The 20,749-nt window shown below is 38.4% G+C and overlaps 1 protein-coding gene across 2 annotated transcripts; it reads right to left on the reverse strand.

Moving 5' to 3' along the window:
• Nucleotides 1-853: 853 nt before the first annotated feature.
• gpr61 (G protein-coupled receptor 61) lies at nucleotides 854-8,305 on the reverse strand. 2 transcript variants are annotated; one of them, XM_038282983.1, is made up of 2 exons: nucleotides 7,908-8,305; nucleotides 854-5,682 (listed from the first exon to the last, which is right to left on the reverse strand). In XM_038282983.1, the coding sequence occupies exon 2, from the start codon at nucleotides 5,436-5,438 to the stop codon at nucleotides 4,026-4,028; it is 1,413 nt and encodes a 470-aa protein (XP_038138911.1). In that variant the 5' UTR covers nucleotides 5,439-5,682; nucleotides 7,908-8,305; the 3' UTR covers nucleotides 854-4,025. The 2 variants fall into 2 exon arrangements, with proteins under 2 accessions (XP_038138911.1, XP_038138910.1); XM_038282982.1 differs by lacking the exon at nucleotides 7,908-8,305 and adding an exon at nucleotides 6,505-6,590 and having other exon boundaries at nucleotides 855-5,682.
• Between the last annotated feature and the right edge of the window lie 12,444 nt (nucleotides 8,306-20,749).

Consider the following 20,749-nt stretch of genomic DNA (forward strand, 5'->3'; position numbering starts at 1 on the left):
AAATTGTGATTAGCACAGAAGTCCAATAATAGAACATCGCTCGGGTTCAGATTGGGGAGGCCGTACCTACCGATCACCCCTGTCCAGAGACCCCAGTTGGAGCACTTTCTAGTACCCCTCCCAAGCACTCCAAGAAGGCTGGGTACCCTGCACCGATCTTGGGCCCATAGGCCGAGACAACGGTGAGAGACCTGTCCCTAACCAGAAGGCGTAGGGATGCGACCATCTCGTTCACCTGGGTGAACTCCAACATGTGACGACTGAGAGGGTGGACAATGAGCAAGGCCACCCCAGCTCGCCGCCTCTTGCCACGGGCAATGTCAGAGAAGTAGAGCGTCTAGCCTTTCTCCAGGAGATATAATCTGGAATCCAAGCTGTGTGTAGAGGTGTAGAGGTGAGCCCAACTATATCCAGCCAGTTCCTCTCAACCTCCCGGCCTGGCCTCAAGGTGCGCCTTACTGGGCGATGTCACTGTCCTTGTGTTAATTCTATCCAAAGTGGTCTTGTGAGCTGCTCTTAGTCTGACTCGTCACCTAGGACCTTTTTCCCATGGAAGACCCTACCAGGGGCATAACGCTGTGGACAACTTAGCTCCAAAGATCATCCAGGCACTCAAACAAACCCACCACAGGTGGCAGCTCACGGGATGCCATCAGTAATCACACATCACAAATTCACAAAAGAAATGGTTACAGTTTTAATAACAATCATAATATAAATTGGTGTAATAGTTTGAATACTTTTTATTTAGGTAGACAAAAATTATTTTTTTACCTACCTCAACCAATTGCAATCTCAATATAAGGGACTTCTGCAAAGTTGACAGCTCAAAATGTTCAACTGTTTATGGAAGCTATGTTCCCATTTTTGCTCTAAAAGTACCTATAAAATCCCCTTTTTGGCTTCCACAGTTCATACTCCTTTGTTTTATTCATGCATTGTTAGATTGACCATTTAGTTTTTTTTTTTTAAATTCTTCTGTAAATGGATTTCCTTATTATTTTGCCTCATTTTCCATTGTTGCCTTTGAGTATTTTGGGGCAGATTAACAGGTCTCTAAATAACTATTTTTAAGTTACCGGACATTTAACGCTCCTGTCTGCACTTGTAGTAAGGGGCTCCTGAACTTCTTACTACAAGCACAACATGAAGCTGTGTTGTGCTTACATAAGATAAACCTAAGCAAAGAAAAACTAAACTAAACTTAATGCTAAGAATAATTGATAATAGAACATCTTGGAACATCTTTCAATACTTATCTGTTGTCATTTTAATCACATTTTCTCAATATATGCTTGGTAGAAGGAAATAACAGAATTAGCTAAAAACAAAAAGCCCCTAACATCATAAGACAATCTTCTATCAACTATCAAAAAGGCCGAACCTCGGAAATTATGAAAAAAGTTAATTTTATGGAAATAATGTTGGTAAAAGTTAGTTTCTACATCAAGCTTTTTACTAATGCCCGCTTTCATTATATCCTTAACCTAACTTTGCCTTCTTTTTAACTCCTGCTGGGATCACACACAAAAACACACACAAGGACATTTGTAGTTATTGGTCCACGCATATCTGCAGCAACAACACTCAAATTAAAATTCTTGCCGTTGTCTTTAATGAGTTGAGCAGATGGAGAGAACACAGGAGGAATAACAGTCTTTTCAGCTCAAGTACAAAACATAAATGCTATGGGAAATGAATACATCCAGCTTACGGATGAGATACAGAGGTCAACATTGCATTTAAAAAGTAAATAAATTATCCACTTCCAACAGTTTAGCAGATAGCGTCCCCATCTTTGGAATTGACAAATGTTGACAGAAGGAGAGTTTAAAGCATTTTATCAGACTGGTCAGGGCAGTTTTGCTGCTAATGTTTACAAACGCTGGTGGTATAAATCAAGGCATTTTATATAATGTCTTAATATTAACAGTTTTATAAGTGCTGATAATAAATGAAAACACACAAACTGAGGAACATCGAAGAGTGCATCTCTTATTTGTCTTTGTCAGTGCTCTTGGCTTAGACTTGGCTTTTGGCATTCTCATTTGCAAAAATAAACATTTTAAAATAGAAAAACATGTCTGAAACAAGGTCAAACTGAAAGAAAATGAACAGTGTTATTTGTTCCCCCTCACAAAGAGACCATTTTTTTGTTTTAGCCATTTGCCTTGTGTTCAGAGTCTTGTGATCATACAGACTACCCCATATAAGACAGACAGATAAAACAGCACGAAAGGTGCCTTCACTTTAGGAATTAACATATCTGTCTTCTTGGGAAAATTGGTCTCCACTCGTGTGACTTGAGCACAGTGCTTTGCTATTCTTCTAGAAAGAGAAAAAGTGTCTCAATGTCTTCCATTTGCTGCTAAACAAGGCCAAAGGCAAAGCTTTCCATGTCTGCGAGCGTTGTCACACCTCTGTGCTATGTGTAGCCACAACAAGCCTGGTTGTTTATTGCACAAACACGAGAGCGCTCACACCGCTCTGATGTTTACCTGTAAACAGCACAGACATCACAGGGTGTTTTATTCCTGTAGTGTTTCTAACATGGCGCGGCTGTTCTCTGAAAGAGCCTAAAACCCTTTTACACTGCGCTGCTCCTAAACAAACTAAATCAGCCACAATGTTTGTCTTTGAGTGGAAGGGAATGAAATCACGAGTTTCCCATTTTGGTGAAGAGGTGATAATCACAAGACTAAGAACAGATAAACATGATAATAAGATTCTGGAAAATGACTAAAAATACACTGCCAGGCTGTTTATTATAAATACCAGACAAAGCTGTGAAACAATCCTGTTCATAAATAAAAGTTTAATTAATAAAAGTTTAATTAATAAAAGTTTCAAAACGTTGACACAAAACTTTTATTTAAAGCCTTTCACATTGTTTAATTCCTTGTTTTTTTTAAATAAAAACATAAAATAAGTTCATGATGAAAACAGTAAAAAACGTATTTCTTAAAACTGGTAAGCTTTGCTTTTTATGTTGCTTTTTTATATTGTTTTCTATTTTTATTCAATTGTTTAAATCCTTTGGTATTCACACTGTTATTGGGCTGCGTTAAGCTGTACTCAAAGGAAATTCTGCAGTCATTTAATTGCAAGATAAAAACAAACTCAGTATGATGTAGGAGAAGACAGTGAACCCAAGCAACCTTGCTACTAATGTTTTGCTCCATTAACATATAATGTCAGAACTTCCATCAAAGCATGACATAAACCCCAACTTAGCTAATGAGCACAAACACAAAACATTCAACTCTGGAGTAAGCTTTAAAGCAGAGCTATGAGGGAAAATTGTTTATATCCTTGTTCAAGTCATGTTTTGCTAATTTCAGCATAGGCTACTTTAAAGCAGTACTTAAAAAATAATTTAAACAAAGCTTGAGAATTGTTATTTCATAGCTCTTTATTTCTGAGTTAACTGGATCTAATTGTCAATGAGTTTCCTTCTTATTTCAAAATTTAAAAACTTTAAATAAAAGGATCTGAAGGACAACAAATAAGTACAGAAATGCAATGTTTTCCATTTGAAAATAGTGCTTTTCTTTGTGCATTAGTTCTGTTACCACTGATATCAGTCTGTTTCTCTGTAGGGTTAATGATGTTAAACACTTCATAAATAAAACACATTTCTGAAAACTACAGCAGTCACTCAGCATTTAAAACATCTCTTTCCCTGATTTACCTTCTAGCCATGTTTGAGAGCCTCTTCATGTTTATATGAAGATCATCACTTCACTTGAACTGTAACCAAAACATGAAATGTTATGTGACGCAGAGCAAAAACTGCATGACACCATATGACGCCCAAAACACGTAAAGTGGCAGTCATTAAAGTCCAAACTGTAAGTCTTTAAGAGTTAGAGTTCTAACCAAAAGCATACTCTTAAACCAAATCTTGCTGTCTCCTGGATTTATTGCCCAAAGAAATTGTTGCCACATAAATAACAAACACTATGAATAAAACAAAAAATCGTCATTGTGTTATTACTTGGTGCAAGAAACAGTATATGAGGCAGCTATATCTCTGGCACAGTCTTGCAGCAGTTTTTCAATACACAAAGCTCATTGTTTAGCCGTTGATGCTGCATGAACTCTGCCGTTTCCTCGAGGATCTGCCCTGGGACATGGAAGTCAGCTGGCGTGTTCTGCTCAACAGCTGATTCCTGAAGACCCTCAGTTCCTGCCTCCTCTGGGGTGACTCTGCTGTGAGAGTTGCAGGGCTCCAGATTGCATCCAGTGCCCTGAAGGAACTGCAAAAAGTTCTCCTCGATGGAGGCTTCACGGCTGGGTAGCTGCTCTCCCTCTGTTGGTGCGGCCTTTTTGAAAATACAAGCCAGGTGGCGGCCCAGCTCTTCTCGAATCTGTCGGTTCAGGCAGCCATAGAAAAAGGGGTTGGAGGTGAAGCAGAAATAGCCAATCCATGTGACCACGTCCTCCAGTTGGATCAGGGAGGCCGGAGAGGTTGAAATGACAGCCGAGTAGAGGTGAAAGGAGAAATATGGCAGCCAGCAGCAGAAGAACTGACCTCCGACTGCCACCAAAACTGCTGCGGCCTTCCCGCCACTGAAGGTCCTTTGAGGAGTTGCACGTGCTCCAGTGCCTGCAAGGCTTGCTGCCATGGTGGAGTGGCTGCTCACAGAGTCGGAGCGTTGCCTCGAAGTTTCTACCCAAGTGGGGTTTGGACCACGATGCATGGATGCCACTCGGGCCACCTTGAACATATTGCAGTAGACCACCAAAATGATCAGCATAGGGCACAGAAAATAGATTACAGTAAAGAAAACCATGAAAATTAGTCGTGTGGTCCTTCCTCCAGTCCAGTGGAGGGAACAGTGTCTCTGACTGGGAACTAGGTCTCCAGGAGTCCCCACAGTGGGAGTCCCTTGGAGCAGATATCCTAGCAAGGGCAACATTGACATGATGAGAGCTTTAATCCAGATTGCAACTAGCACTGCTACCACCACCCCAACAGTCATCTTCACCTCATGACGCATGGGATAGACAATGTAGTAGTACCGCTCCACGTTGATCGCACAGATGGTGAGGATGGCAGCACTCACTAGACAAACACTCAGACAGAGGTAGCTGCGGCAGAGAGCCTCATCCTCCAGAATACGGTCTGACAGCATCCCCAGAGGCATCACCAGCAGTGCTGCCAGCAGGTCCACCAGACAGAGGTGGAACACAAAGGCAAACTTCCTCAGCTGTGGTGTTTTAGTGATCACAATCATCACAGCCAAGTTCCCCACAATTGCTAGAATGTCCATGACGAGCATAGCGCAAAGCCCCAAGGTCTGATTCAGATCTATCCCATTCGCAGCAGTTCCGTTTTGCCTGATTACATTAGACACATTTGGCTGAAAAGAGTTTTGGAATGTGGATGCGGACGCGTTGTTCCAGGAGGGCCTTGGTCTGATGGGATTCTCCATGAGAGGTTGAAATGAAGAGGAGGGAATTTGCTGAATTTTACGGGTCCATCACCCATCCTCCTCTGTTGAAGGGGGTCTCCGAGAGGCTCAGCCGTCGGTTTTTGCCATAGTTGCTAAAAGCGTGCAGGCCCTGAACCCAGTGGACTTGTATCTGGAGTTTGGATGATGGTTAAGATGTTAACCTTGATGTAGATACGCTCTTAACTAAAGAAGTCCTCTCTTGATAATCCCATTCAGCAAAGATCTAGAAGAAAGAAAAGAGTTTCATTCAGTAATTTAATGCGTTACATGAATACTGGGAACTTGAGAAATTACCTCTGTTGTTAGTTTGCTTTAAAGAATAATGACAAACACTAAAGCTGGATGCTGGACATGCAAAAATTCTTATCATTAAAACTTAATATTAAACATTCTGTACAGTGAAGCTTATTAGCTACTATCAGTAGGTTACTTCGTCTGCAAAACAAATTTCCTAGCTTTTCAGTTGTAAAACACTAGTTTTACTACTGAAAGCAATGCCATCTTTTAGCTTAAATCTACTCTGTCACTTAAAAGTTATTTATCTTAATGCTGGCTGTGTTTATTTAAAGCCGGGGTCATGATTTATTGGATATTTTGACATCTGCATCCTCAGATGTGTGTTTTCAGGGCAGCAACCCCCACAGGGAGAAGCTAAAAGCAAAGGGTTGGACCATATGTCCCCATTAGATTACTGGAGAAGAAATTATGGATGTGCAAATAAATTGCAAAACTCAGCATTACAGAGCTCCCTTCTGTCCTAAGTGATGTGAGAAGGAGATCGATGAATCCTTTTCAAATTGCAAGAAATTCAAACTTGACTTCTTGTCTTTGGAAAAATATTAAAAAAGATATATTCTTTTAAGAGACTGTCTCTTATAAATTTCAATATCACTCATGCATATGGTCGTGGGTCACCCTCAGCAGTCTGTTTGCCAGTCGAGTAGGTAGTGTTTACTGTCACAACCTCACCTAGATGCAACCCCACACAATGTTAAAGCTCGGAAGCCAGCACAAAAGCATTGGTACATTTCCATATGCTGCTCACCTGCAGGTGTAAGTTTTCCACTTCATTGGTATCACTGGCTGGTCCTCCGTAGGGCTACTCATCTTTTCCTGCCCATTTATATACACAGCAGGTGAAATGATCACCTGACAGGTGTGGGCATAAGATAATGGGTGTTTTATTTCTTAATAGCTCAGAGTGATATAATCATCTATTGAATTCCTCATGTCACATGTAGGGCAGTTTAAAGTATTTTTAAAGAGATATTGAGAAAATCACAAAGTAAATTCAGTTTGTATCTGAGTATAGAGACCACTGCATGAAGACCACTGCCCCTTCACCACCTGGTGATTTGCACTATTGGTTAATTAGCTGCTAATGTCTACTATACGTTTCCCTTGTCAACAAGAAAGACAAAATAAGCTGTTTTGAAGTTTTATCAATGAAAAATTTATAAGGTCAGTGTTTAGTGTAGTTAAAAGGGGGCTCCACCCATCCTTATCTAGTTAACAGGTTTTTTTAACAAAAGGTGTCAGCTACGATTAGCATGACTGCATTTTGATTACTGCGGTTAGATTAGATCAACCATCTGATATTAGTCCCTTAAGTCTGATATTTATCGCTTGAGCGTTACTATAAAAAAGAAAATGGCAGACATGTATCTAAAATTGCTAATATCTTTGCACCAAATCAAAATAAAATTTTTATGACAATATCATCATTGACAATGAATGGTTCATATATAAGCAGAAGATTATCAATAAAAGCAATTAAATACTGTTTCATGTTGTTCTGTTAATTTGTAATTGTTCATTTCACAAGAGGTTTTGATATTATAAGAATCAAATACTAACCCATGCCTAAGCTAAAATATAATCACTTTGCTGCACAAATCAGCAGTTTATTCTTAAAATGGTGTGATTCTGCTAAATACCATCCTGAATCACGGGATTTTTTAAATGAGGTCTTCACTACACAAACAAAACTATTTAGTGAGGGAAAGAGCACAGTAGAGCAGAGTTAATGTAATCAAATCAGTGACAGCAGTGCAATTTAAGTTTAAACTTTACGGAAAAGAAAAAACATTGCACAAAGCTACAATCCAAAGCTGTACTGAATCCCTCGGACTGCTGACTTGGAAACATATGACCCTATCATATGCACATGACACTGTTTGGCGCAGGCAGAAAAAGTAGGCTGTTGTTCAACGTACCTGTCACTGCACAGCTTTCTTACTACCCTGCAGCAACGGACAAGCAACACTCATGAGACAGTGTTGAAAACGAACTGTCTTTTCTATAGTTTGTTGTTTTACATGAGAATGCAGAGATGTGAGAGAAAATACTGCATCATGAGTCATTCATCTTTCCTTTAACCCACCTACTTGCCCTGCCAAGGGGGCAGCTAAGGCTGGAAATGTGAGTAATGAATTGTGAGTGACATACCTGAGTCTGCAGAGGGCTGCTTCCTCCTGTGAAGGTTCCCAGTCTGCTGAAGCACTGCTGACCTGTTTCGCTTTCTCACCCACACACACACACACACACACACACACACCAAACACTCATGCACACCGCGTCACAGGGAGGGAGGGAGTGTAGGAGGAGGAGAAGGGGGAAGAGGAAAGTCCTGAGTCTCCTCCTCACCTGGGCTATTTCAATTTGCCATCCCTCAGACCAGTCGGATGCTTTCTTATCATTCACTCACACACATGCACACACCTGTCCACTCAGATTTGTATTTGCCTCTATGGTCAAGGTGATCCAGAAGCAAGAAAGGAAGTAGAGATTAATGATGCACAAGTATGTGGACATATTCCCCCATCTCACACACTTTCACACACAGATTCCTGGTCACGCCCAGAGCGAATGCAGAGCTGTGCAGGCAGACTGGCAGTGGTGGGCAGGCAGGTTTCCCTGTTCTCCACTGGGTCTTAGTGCCTTGCTGCATACTCTGTCCACATTAACACATTTCCCACTTTTTGCTTCTTCAATTGACCTAACCACAGGTAAAACCATATTCTTATAGCAGTCACCTTCACCCTGAGAATACATTAAGTGATGTAATTTTATTCCTCTGCATCTTAATTGAACAACATCTCATCAATGGTTAATCAAGCAAAAAGCCTTCTCACCAGGCTGTCCTTTTGATCTGATGATAAAAGAGTGACTTCAAAGGTATTGACAGAGTCCAAAAATATACAACTGACTCTTAAATTAGTTTTCTGGATATATGTTACATTTTCAATTTTTTTTATTTTTCAGACATCAAATCAAATTTGATATAATACACTTGACTACCTGAGTAAAGACAAAATAAAAATTTCAAATGATGGTTTAAGACATTCAGAGAATAAAACTACCCAGATCAATATAATGATCCCCTAATCCTACAGTCATACTCAGTGAATAAAATATATTATTAAGTCGTTAGCGGCATAGAGCAGTCTTGACCTAACAGAATAGAAGTTGGACATTAGAAAACATTTCCTGTTAATTAAAAACCTGCAGACTGATATTGAGGACATTCTAAATCCTTAAAAATGAAACAGTTTTTAAAACCTTTTTGGATATACAGATTAATACTTCTGAGTTAATATTTTCATCAGTTTCTACAGCCTACAATTACATATAATTTGAGCTGAGATATGTAATGATTAGGAATGTGCCCCACTAAATAAACATCTATGAAGTCACTCCCTCAATCAATCATCAACCACAACATGGTCTGATTAAAACCTGACCTTTATGAATCAGAAATAATTTAAAAAACCTGTCTGCTATCATGCAGTGAGCTAAAATATCTCAAAAAGATACACAAAAGATATCTGTCAACCTGGAAAGGGTTACGACTCATTGTTGGCAATTTTGGACTACTGTAAACCAATATCACCCAAAATTGCTCCAAAAGCACAACAGCAACTCAGCTAGGAGGTCATGAAAGAGCCTCAAACCACATAGTAGAATAAAAGTAGCACCCATGGGAAAGTTCTTAGGTGAAAAAGCACAACTAATAAAAAAAATATATATATAAATTCATCTTACATTTGCGGAAAACCCTCTTTAGGATGACTAAGATTCTTGGGAAAATAGGATTTTATCTGACGAGACATAATTGGAAATTTAAAGATGTCTATCCTCTCACATCTAGTGTAAACCTGTACTTTTTTAACTAATGTTGTACAGTAAGAGGATCCTTGCATACTGTATGCAGAACCAGAGGAACATGCTGACAACAATGGGATAATGAGTCCTGTAAATCATTAGCAATGATTTCCTTCTTGCCATCAGTTTGAGACCTTAAACTCAAGTGCTTATGTGTTATGCAGGGCAATGATCCAAAGCACACCAGCAGGTGCCTCCGAAACTGCTCAAAAGTACAAAACAAAGATTTTGGAATGTGCCGGTGTAAATTCTTAGTTATCTGGGTCATGAACCACAAACCATGCTTAAATTGTTTATAAAGTAACGCTCAAGGGATAAATATCAGACATAAGGGACCACTATCAGTCGGTTAAAAGTTTTTCTGGAAACATTTTGATACCCATCTGAGAGTCTTTGTCATTGTTTGGCTAATAAGTCAAAGTTCAGACTTAAACATGATTGAAATGCTTTTGCATGACCTTACCTAAGCTGATTATGTTTGAAGACCATCTGGTGTGGCAGAATAAAATTTCTCAGCAGCGATGTAAAAAATTCACTACCAGTTAATAAAAAATACTGAATGGCTGTTGTTAAAATAAACTGTTTGGTTTGATGGGCAATGAGGGGTTAGATTTGTTTGTGTATATTGTCATTTCAAAATTGTCTTTTTAGTAAATTCTCAGGTTATACAGTGTATGTGCATATTTAGTAGTCATTTCATGTTCTGAAACAATTAAGTAGGATAAATAGGGGAAAAAAACTAAAAATCTGAAATATCATAGTGTGCTATGGACACATTTTTTAATGAACAATCGGTTCTGCTGTATTTGTCAATTCCTTTCATCCTTTCATGTAACTGTACTTTACTGTTTGTCCGTGAAAAGAGCACACACATGAATGGAATTTTCTGCCATGTCTTCCTTTCACGCCCTGTGCTTCCCGACAAATTGATTCATCACTTGAAACAAAGCTCCATAAACCCAGATAAGTAATGAGTCATTACATCTTTTATCTGAGAAATCCTTTAGTGATTTAAAAGCATGTAAGTTTATCGATTCCATGACCACTTTATTAGTCTTCTGAAGGTTTTTTTGTTGTCCTCGTTGTTGCTGTTCCTGCACAAAAGCCTTGGCTCTGGGGTTGGATTATTAGGTAGAAACAGTATGTTTTGCGTTTCTACTGAGTTTTGAATTATTGCAAGAAGAAGTTCAGGTGCTAATTTAATTTTACAAATAACAAGGTTTTTGTACGACGACTGAATGTATTTCCAAGCTGGAAAGTGAGCACAGTGACCTCTTTGTGTGTATTGATGTCTGTGTGTGTGTGTGTGCATCCTGTGACTGCACTTGTATCCGAGGTGTTGAATCATGACTGAAATAGCAGATCCTTGGTCATGCCAGCAGCACCAATCACAAGGGAGGGAAACACAATGGTTCCCATGGCAACATCAACTTTTGCTTACCTGTCTGGCCCTGCTCCCCCTCCAGCATCAACCTCAGGGTAAACTACCTTAGTCCCTGCATGCATCAGCAGTCATTTGGAGGGACATCCACTGTGTGGACAACTATCTTAGGTCTGCGATGGTTCTGTCCTTTGTGTTTGCTGAACTCACATGGCTTGATTAAAGTTAAATTACTGCTGCTGGTCTCATGTGATTGTAGCGTCGCTGTCTTGGATCTTACCTGTAGGGGGAGCTCTCACATTTAATAAGGGCATTTCAGAAAATCCATGAGACTCTGTGTTTGCTGCATAGAAGTACTGATCTGATTCTTAGCAGATATATCTTTAGTTCTCACCTACCTGAATACATGTTCAGCCACCATGCTAAGGTTTTTTTCATTGATTTTATTTAGATGAGCATGATCCTGGCAAATAAGTATAATCAGCTGTCAAGGAGGATTTCTGTAGTTTGAGGTGCATTTGTGCAAATAAAAATGACCCAGTTGCTTTAGTCTACACCTTTGAGCATTTCAGCTTGTTTTTGGATCTGCAGGATTAAAGTGAAAAGTGCACAAACATCAAGACTCTACTGATGCCACATCCCCCAGTTGATTAATTGTTCTGCAAAAATAATTTTGCATAAATCCAAGGTTAAAAGAGAACAAAATTAAGTGCCATTACAAATTTAAAACGTTCTATATTTAAAATTACTTTCATCTGATTAAAATTTTCTCTCACTGTTTGCAATGAGGCCCAAACTGACAACCAATGTCCTTTAGCTTAAATGAGGGAGACTGCACACATTTAGTTTAACATGTTAAATTTTTAGAACAATTTTGCGCGTCCCATCTTATTAAATCTCTACTACAAGCCATAAGGAATACAGAACCAACAAAAAGACAAATTAAAAATGTGTAAAACCATGTTCAGTCGGGATCCTAATCTCTTTACACTGATACCTGTGACTAAAATCAAGCAAAACCAAGTGAATCCTTTTAGAAGCCTGTTGGTTCCTAAACAGACTAGTATAATTTAAATCCAGATCCTCTGAGAAGACATCAGATCTTTATACAGAGCTGAATAAGTTTCAAAGTTTCCTTTTTTTTCAAAATAAAACTCCCTCTTTCCATTCGGTTCAGTATGATGGCATGATGCCTCCACCACCATGCTATTTAAGCAGCGAGGTCGTTCCATGGATTAACATTTCTGCCTTATCTGTCTAATTTCTGAAAAATACAGTTTGAATCTGTGTTTGCTTCTAGCAGACAAAGTATACATTCCTACCATTCTATCAAGAAAGTCGCATTTATATTCTCCTTCCTATCAAAGATTATTCTACTTAAAGCCAAGGATTTCTGTAGAGTTATTGGTGGGACTCTTGCTTCTTTGGTTAATACTTTTCTTTGTGGTGTTTCAGCTACACCATGATGTTCTAAGCATGTCAAACATGTGTCAAACATCTCTGCAGCTTTCTTCTTTCCCTGTCTGCTGTGTTTCTCATAATGCTGCCTGTTCAGTTAAGGTCTTAGCAGCTTTTAGCACCTAAGGCCATGACAGAACATCTGCATATATAACAAGTATGAGTTCAATAAAGGCAGATAGTGTTTTCTGAATCCTATTTGAGCAAAGCATAGCAGTAGAGATTTTTTAGTTAATTAATATGCCAAACAGAGTGTGGATTTAATGTGATAGCTTGCTGGGAGCTCTTTGATAACCTGCTCTGCATAAGCTGACCGGAAATATGCTGTCCAGCAACAGAAACTGGTTTGTGTTGTTTAATTTCCCATAGTCAGGCAATGCTGTCCAAATAGACACAATTAGCACTCTCTGCTGAGTCCAGGTTGGCACTGACATCCTGCACACTCTTAGTCACTGATGAGTACCGATGTCCTGCACTGCCGTCTGCCCAGGGAGGCCAAATGATACTGAAGCAGTAAAAGGAAAGAAAAATAAGAATACCTTAAAAATACAAGACAATTTAAACACTTGATACTATCTTTTATTCATCTATTTTTATTTTGTTTAACACTTTTTAACACTTTAGATGTTTGTTTGTTTATAAGCAAATACAGTTACTGTTTTAGTTATTAGATGGTTTCTACAATGGTTGTTAAAAAATGTGTGTATTTATCTTATTGAAGTAACTAATGTGCCATACTTTTTCCTGATTCCTCGGCTAATTATTGATCATTTTAACTGCTAAAAATAATATGTTTTAAGCATCTTTGGAATCAGACATAGAGGTGATGATGTTGATGTTAAGAGCATTTCAGCAGTGGATCTGAGAGGTAAATGGCCTTCAGGTGAAACCTTCAAAACCTTCGTTAGTTATATGTAAATTTAAATCTCTTTATTGTACCACAACGGGGGAAATTCACTCTATGCATTTAACCCTTCCCCTTGGGGAGCAGTGGGTTGCCACTGTGCGGCTCCCGGGGAGCATTCTGGGGTTAAAGGAGAAGTCTGGTCAACAACGAATAACCAATGGGTCATTATTTATACCTTAAACCAAATCGGTTCGCAGTGATTTAATGAATTTAGCATTAATCAGTGAAAAAAGGAAATCACAATATTTTTCATCACGATCACTGAGTCTGGGACCAGCCATTTTTGCTCAAAATATAGTAACACCTCACTCCTGATATCTTCCGGCAGTGACATCACGGTGCGGTAAGCCAAGCACAATTCTCCCCCCTTCACAAGCAAAATCAACAGGAACTACTGGACACATCTGCAATCAACAACTATTATTTAAGATTTTGAGAGGACTTCACCATTAGAATTCGTGAGAGCTATAGTTAAACTGACAATGTCCAAGTGCATGGCAGTTGGATGTTGTCATACATCATGTAAAAGTGGAGAAAAAAAATGTCATATTCATGATCAACCCCGGGTTCATCGTTGGATTGTCGACTTGAAGAAGGAGGATTTGCCATTTAAATTCTGGCCAGAGAAAAAACATTTCATTCATCCGTTACTCTCTGCTTCGCATGGTGCACAGGTCGTCGCCATCATGGATGATGGTGTGTTGTGACAAACACCAGATACAGCACTGGGACTTGCTCAACAGCTGCTACCGCACCTGTGACTTCACAAACAGTAGATGACAGTAGTGTTCTTTCAAAAACATGGGTGTCTCCAGTAAAACACATTCAAATGAAATTATTCTGAATTAAAAACACTTACAGTATCATTTATTGAAAAGTATGTAATAGTTTCATGCTTAAAGTACTTTCAGAAGCTTGTATTCTGAACGTTACCAGGATTTCAGTTAAAGGTCTTGTTCAGGGACCCAGAGTGGCAGTCTGTGGGATTGAACCTCTGGAACCCAAGTACAATGCTCTAACCACTAGGCCACCACATATAAATATCTTGCCTGACTGGGAATCGAACCCAAGCCTCAGCAAAGAGGACAGCGAACGTCGCAATGTCAAAATTAAGCTATTTCCATCATGTACAAATATTTAACTAAAGTATGTTTTTTTTAATGAGAGTTGCTTCAAAGGTTGGATCCCTTCTAATTTTAACTTATACTCATTTTATTATCTCTTTAATTCACTTACCTTTTTGAAGTCATCCACAAGATTAGGACAGTACAACACAAACAATTTTTAAAAAGAAATATATCTCAACTGTAATTTCTGCATGGAAACTGCTGTATTAAATCAGCACAAACCAGAGTCCAACCTTCAGCTACGATTACATATTATTTCAGACACAATTTTTCACATTCATGTAAAAAAATACAAGGTCTGAATAAAGAAGTTATACATGTAAGGTAAATAGCTGGAAAATATGTCATTTTGAAAAAATAAATTATACTCTGAACTAGGTTATTGTGTCAAATAAAAAACTGAAGCAGAGATTTGTGTAGTTTTATCAGCAATTTCATTCAAAGAGGCATAGTTGTTTTTGAAAAACTGAAAAACACAATATGTCTTCAACCTAAATGGAGAGTGTAATTTTGTTGTACCAAAAGCTAAAAATACCGCAACATTATGATCAATAGTAAAGCCTTACCAGTAGGGTTGATGATTCAACAGGGGAGAAATCAATCTACTGAGTGGAGCATTTTGCAATAAGCCCAGAACCTGACAGGTGCCTGCACAAGCCCCCAGCAGCTAGACAACCCAGCACTGAGTAAGTTATCTCAACTGTCTTTGCTAAATCATTGGATATACCTGGACCTTGTTTCTGTAATTATCTTCTCCAGTATATAAACTCCTCTTGTTGATTAATTCAGTACAACTTTGTTGTGTTGTATCCTGCAATTTTTCTGTTTACTGTTTACTCAAGACCACTGCATGGACTGTGGTCCTCCATAACCATAATTCATGACAACTGCAGTTAATCCCATGAACTGACGTAAATAAAGAGGAAGAATAAGCCTGCCATCCTTGAATCAAAATGATAATATTTGAAATATTTAAAAACCTTCTCTAAATCATTCATATTTTTCAGAAAAATCATATGAAATGGATGGAAAATAATTATAAAAGAAAAAAAATTATTATTGTCAATAGTTTATTTTCTTATAACCAAGAGAGACAATGTCAACAGAGCCTTTATTATTCTTTCCTTGACACACTAGCTTTTGTATTAGCTTTTACCAGAATTAAATGTATGTGCTCTCTGAATGATTTGATTAAATTGTCTCTGTAAAGCGTCCTGAGATTACATGAAGTGGAGCTATAGAAATGAACTGGATGAAATTACAATAAAACATCAGTAGTTTCAATAAGGTTTACTGTTGGTGTTTTTTCTAGTGCTGATTTACTTAAAGATTTTATTTTGAATTTAACATTTTAATGTTCATATTTAAGTATATTCTGCAGAAAGCAAATATTCTGGCTGATGAAACGAATAATGCACAACAAACAGTTTTATACGCCTTGATCAGAAGTGGCCAGCAGGCCATCGAGTTATTGGTGAAATAATGAGCTGTGTCTTGTGTGTAAATACCAAAGTCCCACCCTTCACAATCCGTTCTCTATGGCTTGACAGTTGGTGAAAAACTATTACTAACTGTGAAAATTAATATTATGTGATAAAAATTGTCATGAAAATCCATATTTATGAGAACTTCGTAAATGCCAGGGCTGCAAAAAGTGAAACACTGACATGACGCATTTTTGTACGGTTTGTAAAAGTTTGTCTCAGTGGGCCTATTAGTGAGCCAGAACTCGATGTGCTATGTCTAAAAACCATTTCTTATGACAGCCTCAGTCAGCATCAATCCTTTATAGCTTGAGCCCTCATTTTAGTCTTTTCTTTCCCCCTGCAGCCTTTCCACGTGTATTCAGTCATCATTGGAGCCAGCCAGTGTCGTGTCCTGCAGGCTGGATATGCAGAGGAGCAAGAGGAGGAGGAGCAGGAGGAGGGGGAGATGAGATTGTGAGATTCGAGCAGATGCTGCATTGTTAATAATGCAAGCCAGCTGTCAGCATTTAGATGGGTGGCAAAGTGAAAATCAGCCAAGCAGCTTTCAATCTGGGCACACACAGACCCAGCAATTTAAGAGAAACACAGACAGACTCAGCAGTGGGACCTATAGATTTATGAGTTTGTAATTTAAAATACAGTCCAAGATGAGTTTTATAATTAAATCACAGGCTTGTACTAAAATAAAACCGGAGCTTAAAAATTCACTGCCTTTTTATAAAGAATTTGTCTCATATTAACTTTTTTATACTTATTATAAAACATTTAGCTCTTTGCATGTTTTCTTCCAGACAGGGATTAATTATACTATCCTTTAGAGTGGTCTCACCTTGTTCTTTACTAGTTGAAACTTATGCAAATATTAATCTTACTTTGTCCCCTGATGGTACACACACATTCAGGAAATCTTCATGGCGCTTAGCAACACAAACTCACCATAAATGAGCAAACAATATTCATGTCAATTGTTCTTCAGCATTTAGCAATATGCTGCAATATTTTTAGTCTAAAAGAAGAGAGCATTTATCTTGTCTGTAAAAACTAAAACAACCAATATATATTTGTTCTTATTTGGTGCTACTATTCTCTGGCTGCCTTTAAAGTAAAAACTATCAAATCTGTCACTATGCGTCCTTCCTTCTCAGTTTATCAAGTTTTGTCTTTGTGATTTTTTTCTTCTATTTTACATTCCCTCACAGACATAAAATGTACGTTGATTTAGGTATGCATTATTTCTGTATTCTAGAATTGCTCTGCTTGGGGTGGCCACACATTGGAGAAGCTCTGCTAGCTTGACTCTGATATTCTTTATTATGAGAACTGTAGTTTATCTATTTGTGAATGAGAGTTTCTATTTTTATTAAGTGTTTTGCTTTAATCTGGCCATGATTGCTATGAAACTGGAAATTTAGCTGATATTTTTGTTTTTATGATGCAAGTTTTTTTTTTTTAACACCCAGTAGCAGCAAATTAACATCTCTGAAGCTGATATAATAAATCTACTACTTACACAAGTACTAGAAGGAGGAGCCAAAGCAAGGAGGTGAGGGAGGAATAAGAAATTTAAGCCATTTTATCCATCAATCATCATGGGCAATTTGAGATCTTTGGGGAAAAAGTTAGAAGAACTCCAAGCCCAATAAGGATGCAGCCAGAATATCAGCCATGCAGCAGTATGTTTTCTACTGAAATGTGGCTGCAGGATCATATCTAGGACTCCAGCGTCTCTTTGCCAGGCTTCTGACCAGAAGACAAGGAGGCATACAGGAGGAGACTAGGAAGCAAACTTCAGCAAAACAGTATCAGATATGTGTGGTCGGGGATGAGGAGATCACAGGCTTCAAGCAGAAGATCAGAAAGATAGAAATCTGGACAGAGCCAATTAAATTAATTTAATATATTCTTCAACAGGTTCAGCTCAGGAATAAGCTCAGCATCCTTCTCTACTGCCCACAGTCCCATGGATCCCCTGCCCTTCTCTGCCCTTGTCTCTCCTGTTTGTTGTCAGCCATGTCAGACGATGGTGCTGCTCTCTCCATGTTTTACTTGTGTGTCTCTAGAAGTCAGGTAAAGAGGCAAGTGGGGAGACTGAATCATAATAAGCCACCAGGTCCTGAAGGTTTCAGCCATAGATTCCTGAAGTCCTGTGTAGAGCAGCTCTGCAGCATCTCTTCAGCCTTAGTCTGATACAGGAGACTGTCCCACTGATGTGGAGGACCTCCTGCCTCATTCCAGTGCCAAAGAACAGTGGGCTAAGTTTGAACGTTTATTTTATTCTGTTGCTCTATTTATTTAATTGCACTTGCATTTATAGAGATTTTAAAATGAGAATATCTAAAAGAAAATCAGAAATTAAAAGAAATATTAAAAATATGTCTATTATGCATGAAGTTTAGGTGAATGCTGACTCCTCCAGTTTATAGGTCAGTAGCCCTTCCAATGACTAAGTACCTGATGAAGTACTTCTATGCCTTAAAAAGGTTAGTGGACTCTTTCCTATGGGTTGAAGGGTGGCTCCTGCTTGAGACTGAATTTGAATTATGATTCTGAACATGAATTATGATCAAGCTCACGCCTAACAGACCCCAACAACCCAGGAGAATGTTCGCCACTTCTCCATTCTTTCCCTTCTGCTCTAACTGAAGGAGACAATACTATTTTCCTGAGTTATGAACATCATGGTGGCGCCTGGCGGCTGCAGCCTGATAAAGCTTTCAACAATTCTTTCGACAATTCCACAAAATACGCCGTTCAGAACATTACAAACCATACATCGATCCTGCATCTGACCTCCATTGCCTGCTACAGTAAAAAAACTATATACCCCACCTTTCATCAAACACGAAACCACGCCCACATTCCAAAGTGACAGCCGGAAGTCCCGCCTTAATTAAACCGGAAGTCCCGCCTTAATTAATATAAAATTAATATAAAATTAATATAAAATTAATATAAAATTAATATAAAATTGATATAAAATTAATATAAAATTGATATAAAATTAATATAAAATTAATATAAAATTAATATAAAATTGAATTAAAAAAATAATTAAAAAATGAATAATTAAAAAATTATTAAAAATTTTATAAAAATGCATATAAAAAATTAACTATGTTATTTTAATAACGGTTAAGATGATTAAATGATTATTTTTAATTACTTGTATTGATTTCTTATATAATCACTGTTAGCACACCGTTTCAATCTCTGCCTGAGCAGTCACTCACACAGCACCCCCCCCCCTAGGTGCAGCCGCTGTAGCCCCCTCAGTGTGCCTACTATGAGATCCGTTGCCTCATAGGATTCTGCAAGAGATATATATATATATATATATATCTATATATCGATATACACGATAAATAAAGATGTACATGTATATGTATCGGTCTATTAAAAGAAAAAATAAAATAAATAAAAAATAAAACAAATGCCTAATTTAGTCCATTCATACGGTTTAAGCGTCCCACATGCGCAGTAGAGACTTTAATAACGTCACAAGCGGTCTTGCTCCTTGTTTACTTCCGTGAAAATGGAGGGAAGGTTTAGATCGCATCTAGCTGTCTTTCCCAAACTTAAATACACAATCTTTTTTAAGATGGTTAGGAAAAAAAATAAATAAATAAAAATAAAAAATAAAACAAATGTCTAATTTTGTCCATTCATACGGTTTAAGCGTCCCACATGCGCAGTAGAGACTTTAATAACGTCACAAGCGGTCTTGCTCCTTGTTTACTTCCGTGAAAATGGAGGGAAGGTTTAGATCCCATCTAGCTGTCTTTCCCAAACTTAAATACACAATCTTTTTTAAGATGGTTAGAAAAAAAAATAAATAAATAAATAAAATGCTCTCCCACCTTATCATCCACCATGGTTGTTGTGTTTCTAGCCGCTTCTGTGCTCGCTCAGACACAGGTTGCAGTGGAAAAGATCTGGATCACTTTAGGCTGCTGTGTGAACCCAACCGTTCTCCAGCAAGGTTGGGTGACTTACTGAGGGTTGACCAGAGCATTCTATACAAAGTGAGGGATGACCGGAGCATTCTATACAAAGACGATACTGTCCGTCTTAAGGGTCTCATGATGTGAAAGGTCACACTATGAGGAGCTCACACCACGCCACACGGTTAGGGTCACCTGATGTGAACGGTTAATTAAGCCATCAGGTGTTTGGACCTTGGGAGGGGGTGAAAAATACACCACTTAGAAAAAAGAGGAGAGACTCTTTGTGAATCACTGTCCTTCCTAAGGGTCACATGATGTGATAGGTCACACCATGAGGAGCTCACACCATGCCACACGGTTTAAGGGTCATCTGATGTGAACGGTTAATTAATCCGTCAGGTGTTTGGACCTTGGGAGGGGGTGAAAAATTCACACTCACACAGTAGCCATCCCCCAACCCCTATATAAATTCAAAAGTCGCGGTATCTGTCTTTGGTAACTCCTGATTCGATCAGCTGATAAGGTGGAGCCACAGCGTCACGATCTGAGCCACAAAGCGTCTGAAACACAATATGTTTAAAGTTAGTTTTTTGTTCACTCAATTCACTGCCTGGGTTTTTTTTAAATAGACAGAATCATTTTTTTTCTTTTCACTATTCAGTCATTGATGGAAATATCTATCGTACAAACCTGATAGATGACAGTCTATGGATTGCAAATGTTTTGTAGCGTTCTGCTGCCTGAGGAAAGATTTTCTGCTTTTCTCTGCTGTCCACAGAGAGCAACTTTGACAGAGCGGTTTTTCAGCTCTAGTAAAATTGT

This window comes from Cyprinodon tularosa, unplaced genomic scaffold, assembly GCF_016077235.1.
Source record: "Cyprinodon tularosa strain WSP-4 unplaced genomic scaffold, ASM1607723v1 ctg19, whole genome shotgun sequence".
NCBI classification, from domain to species: Eukaryota; Metazoa; Chordata; class Actinopteri; order Cyprinodontiformes; family Cyprinodontidae; genus Cyprinodon; species Cyprinodon tularosa.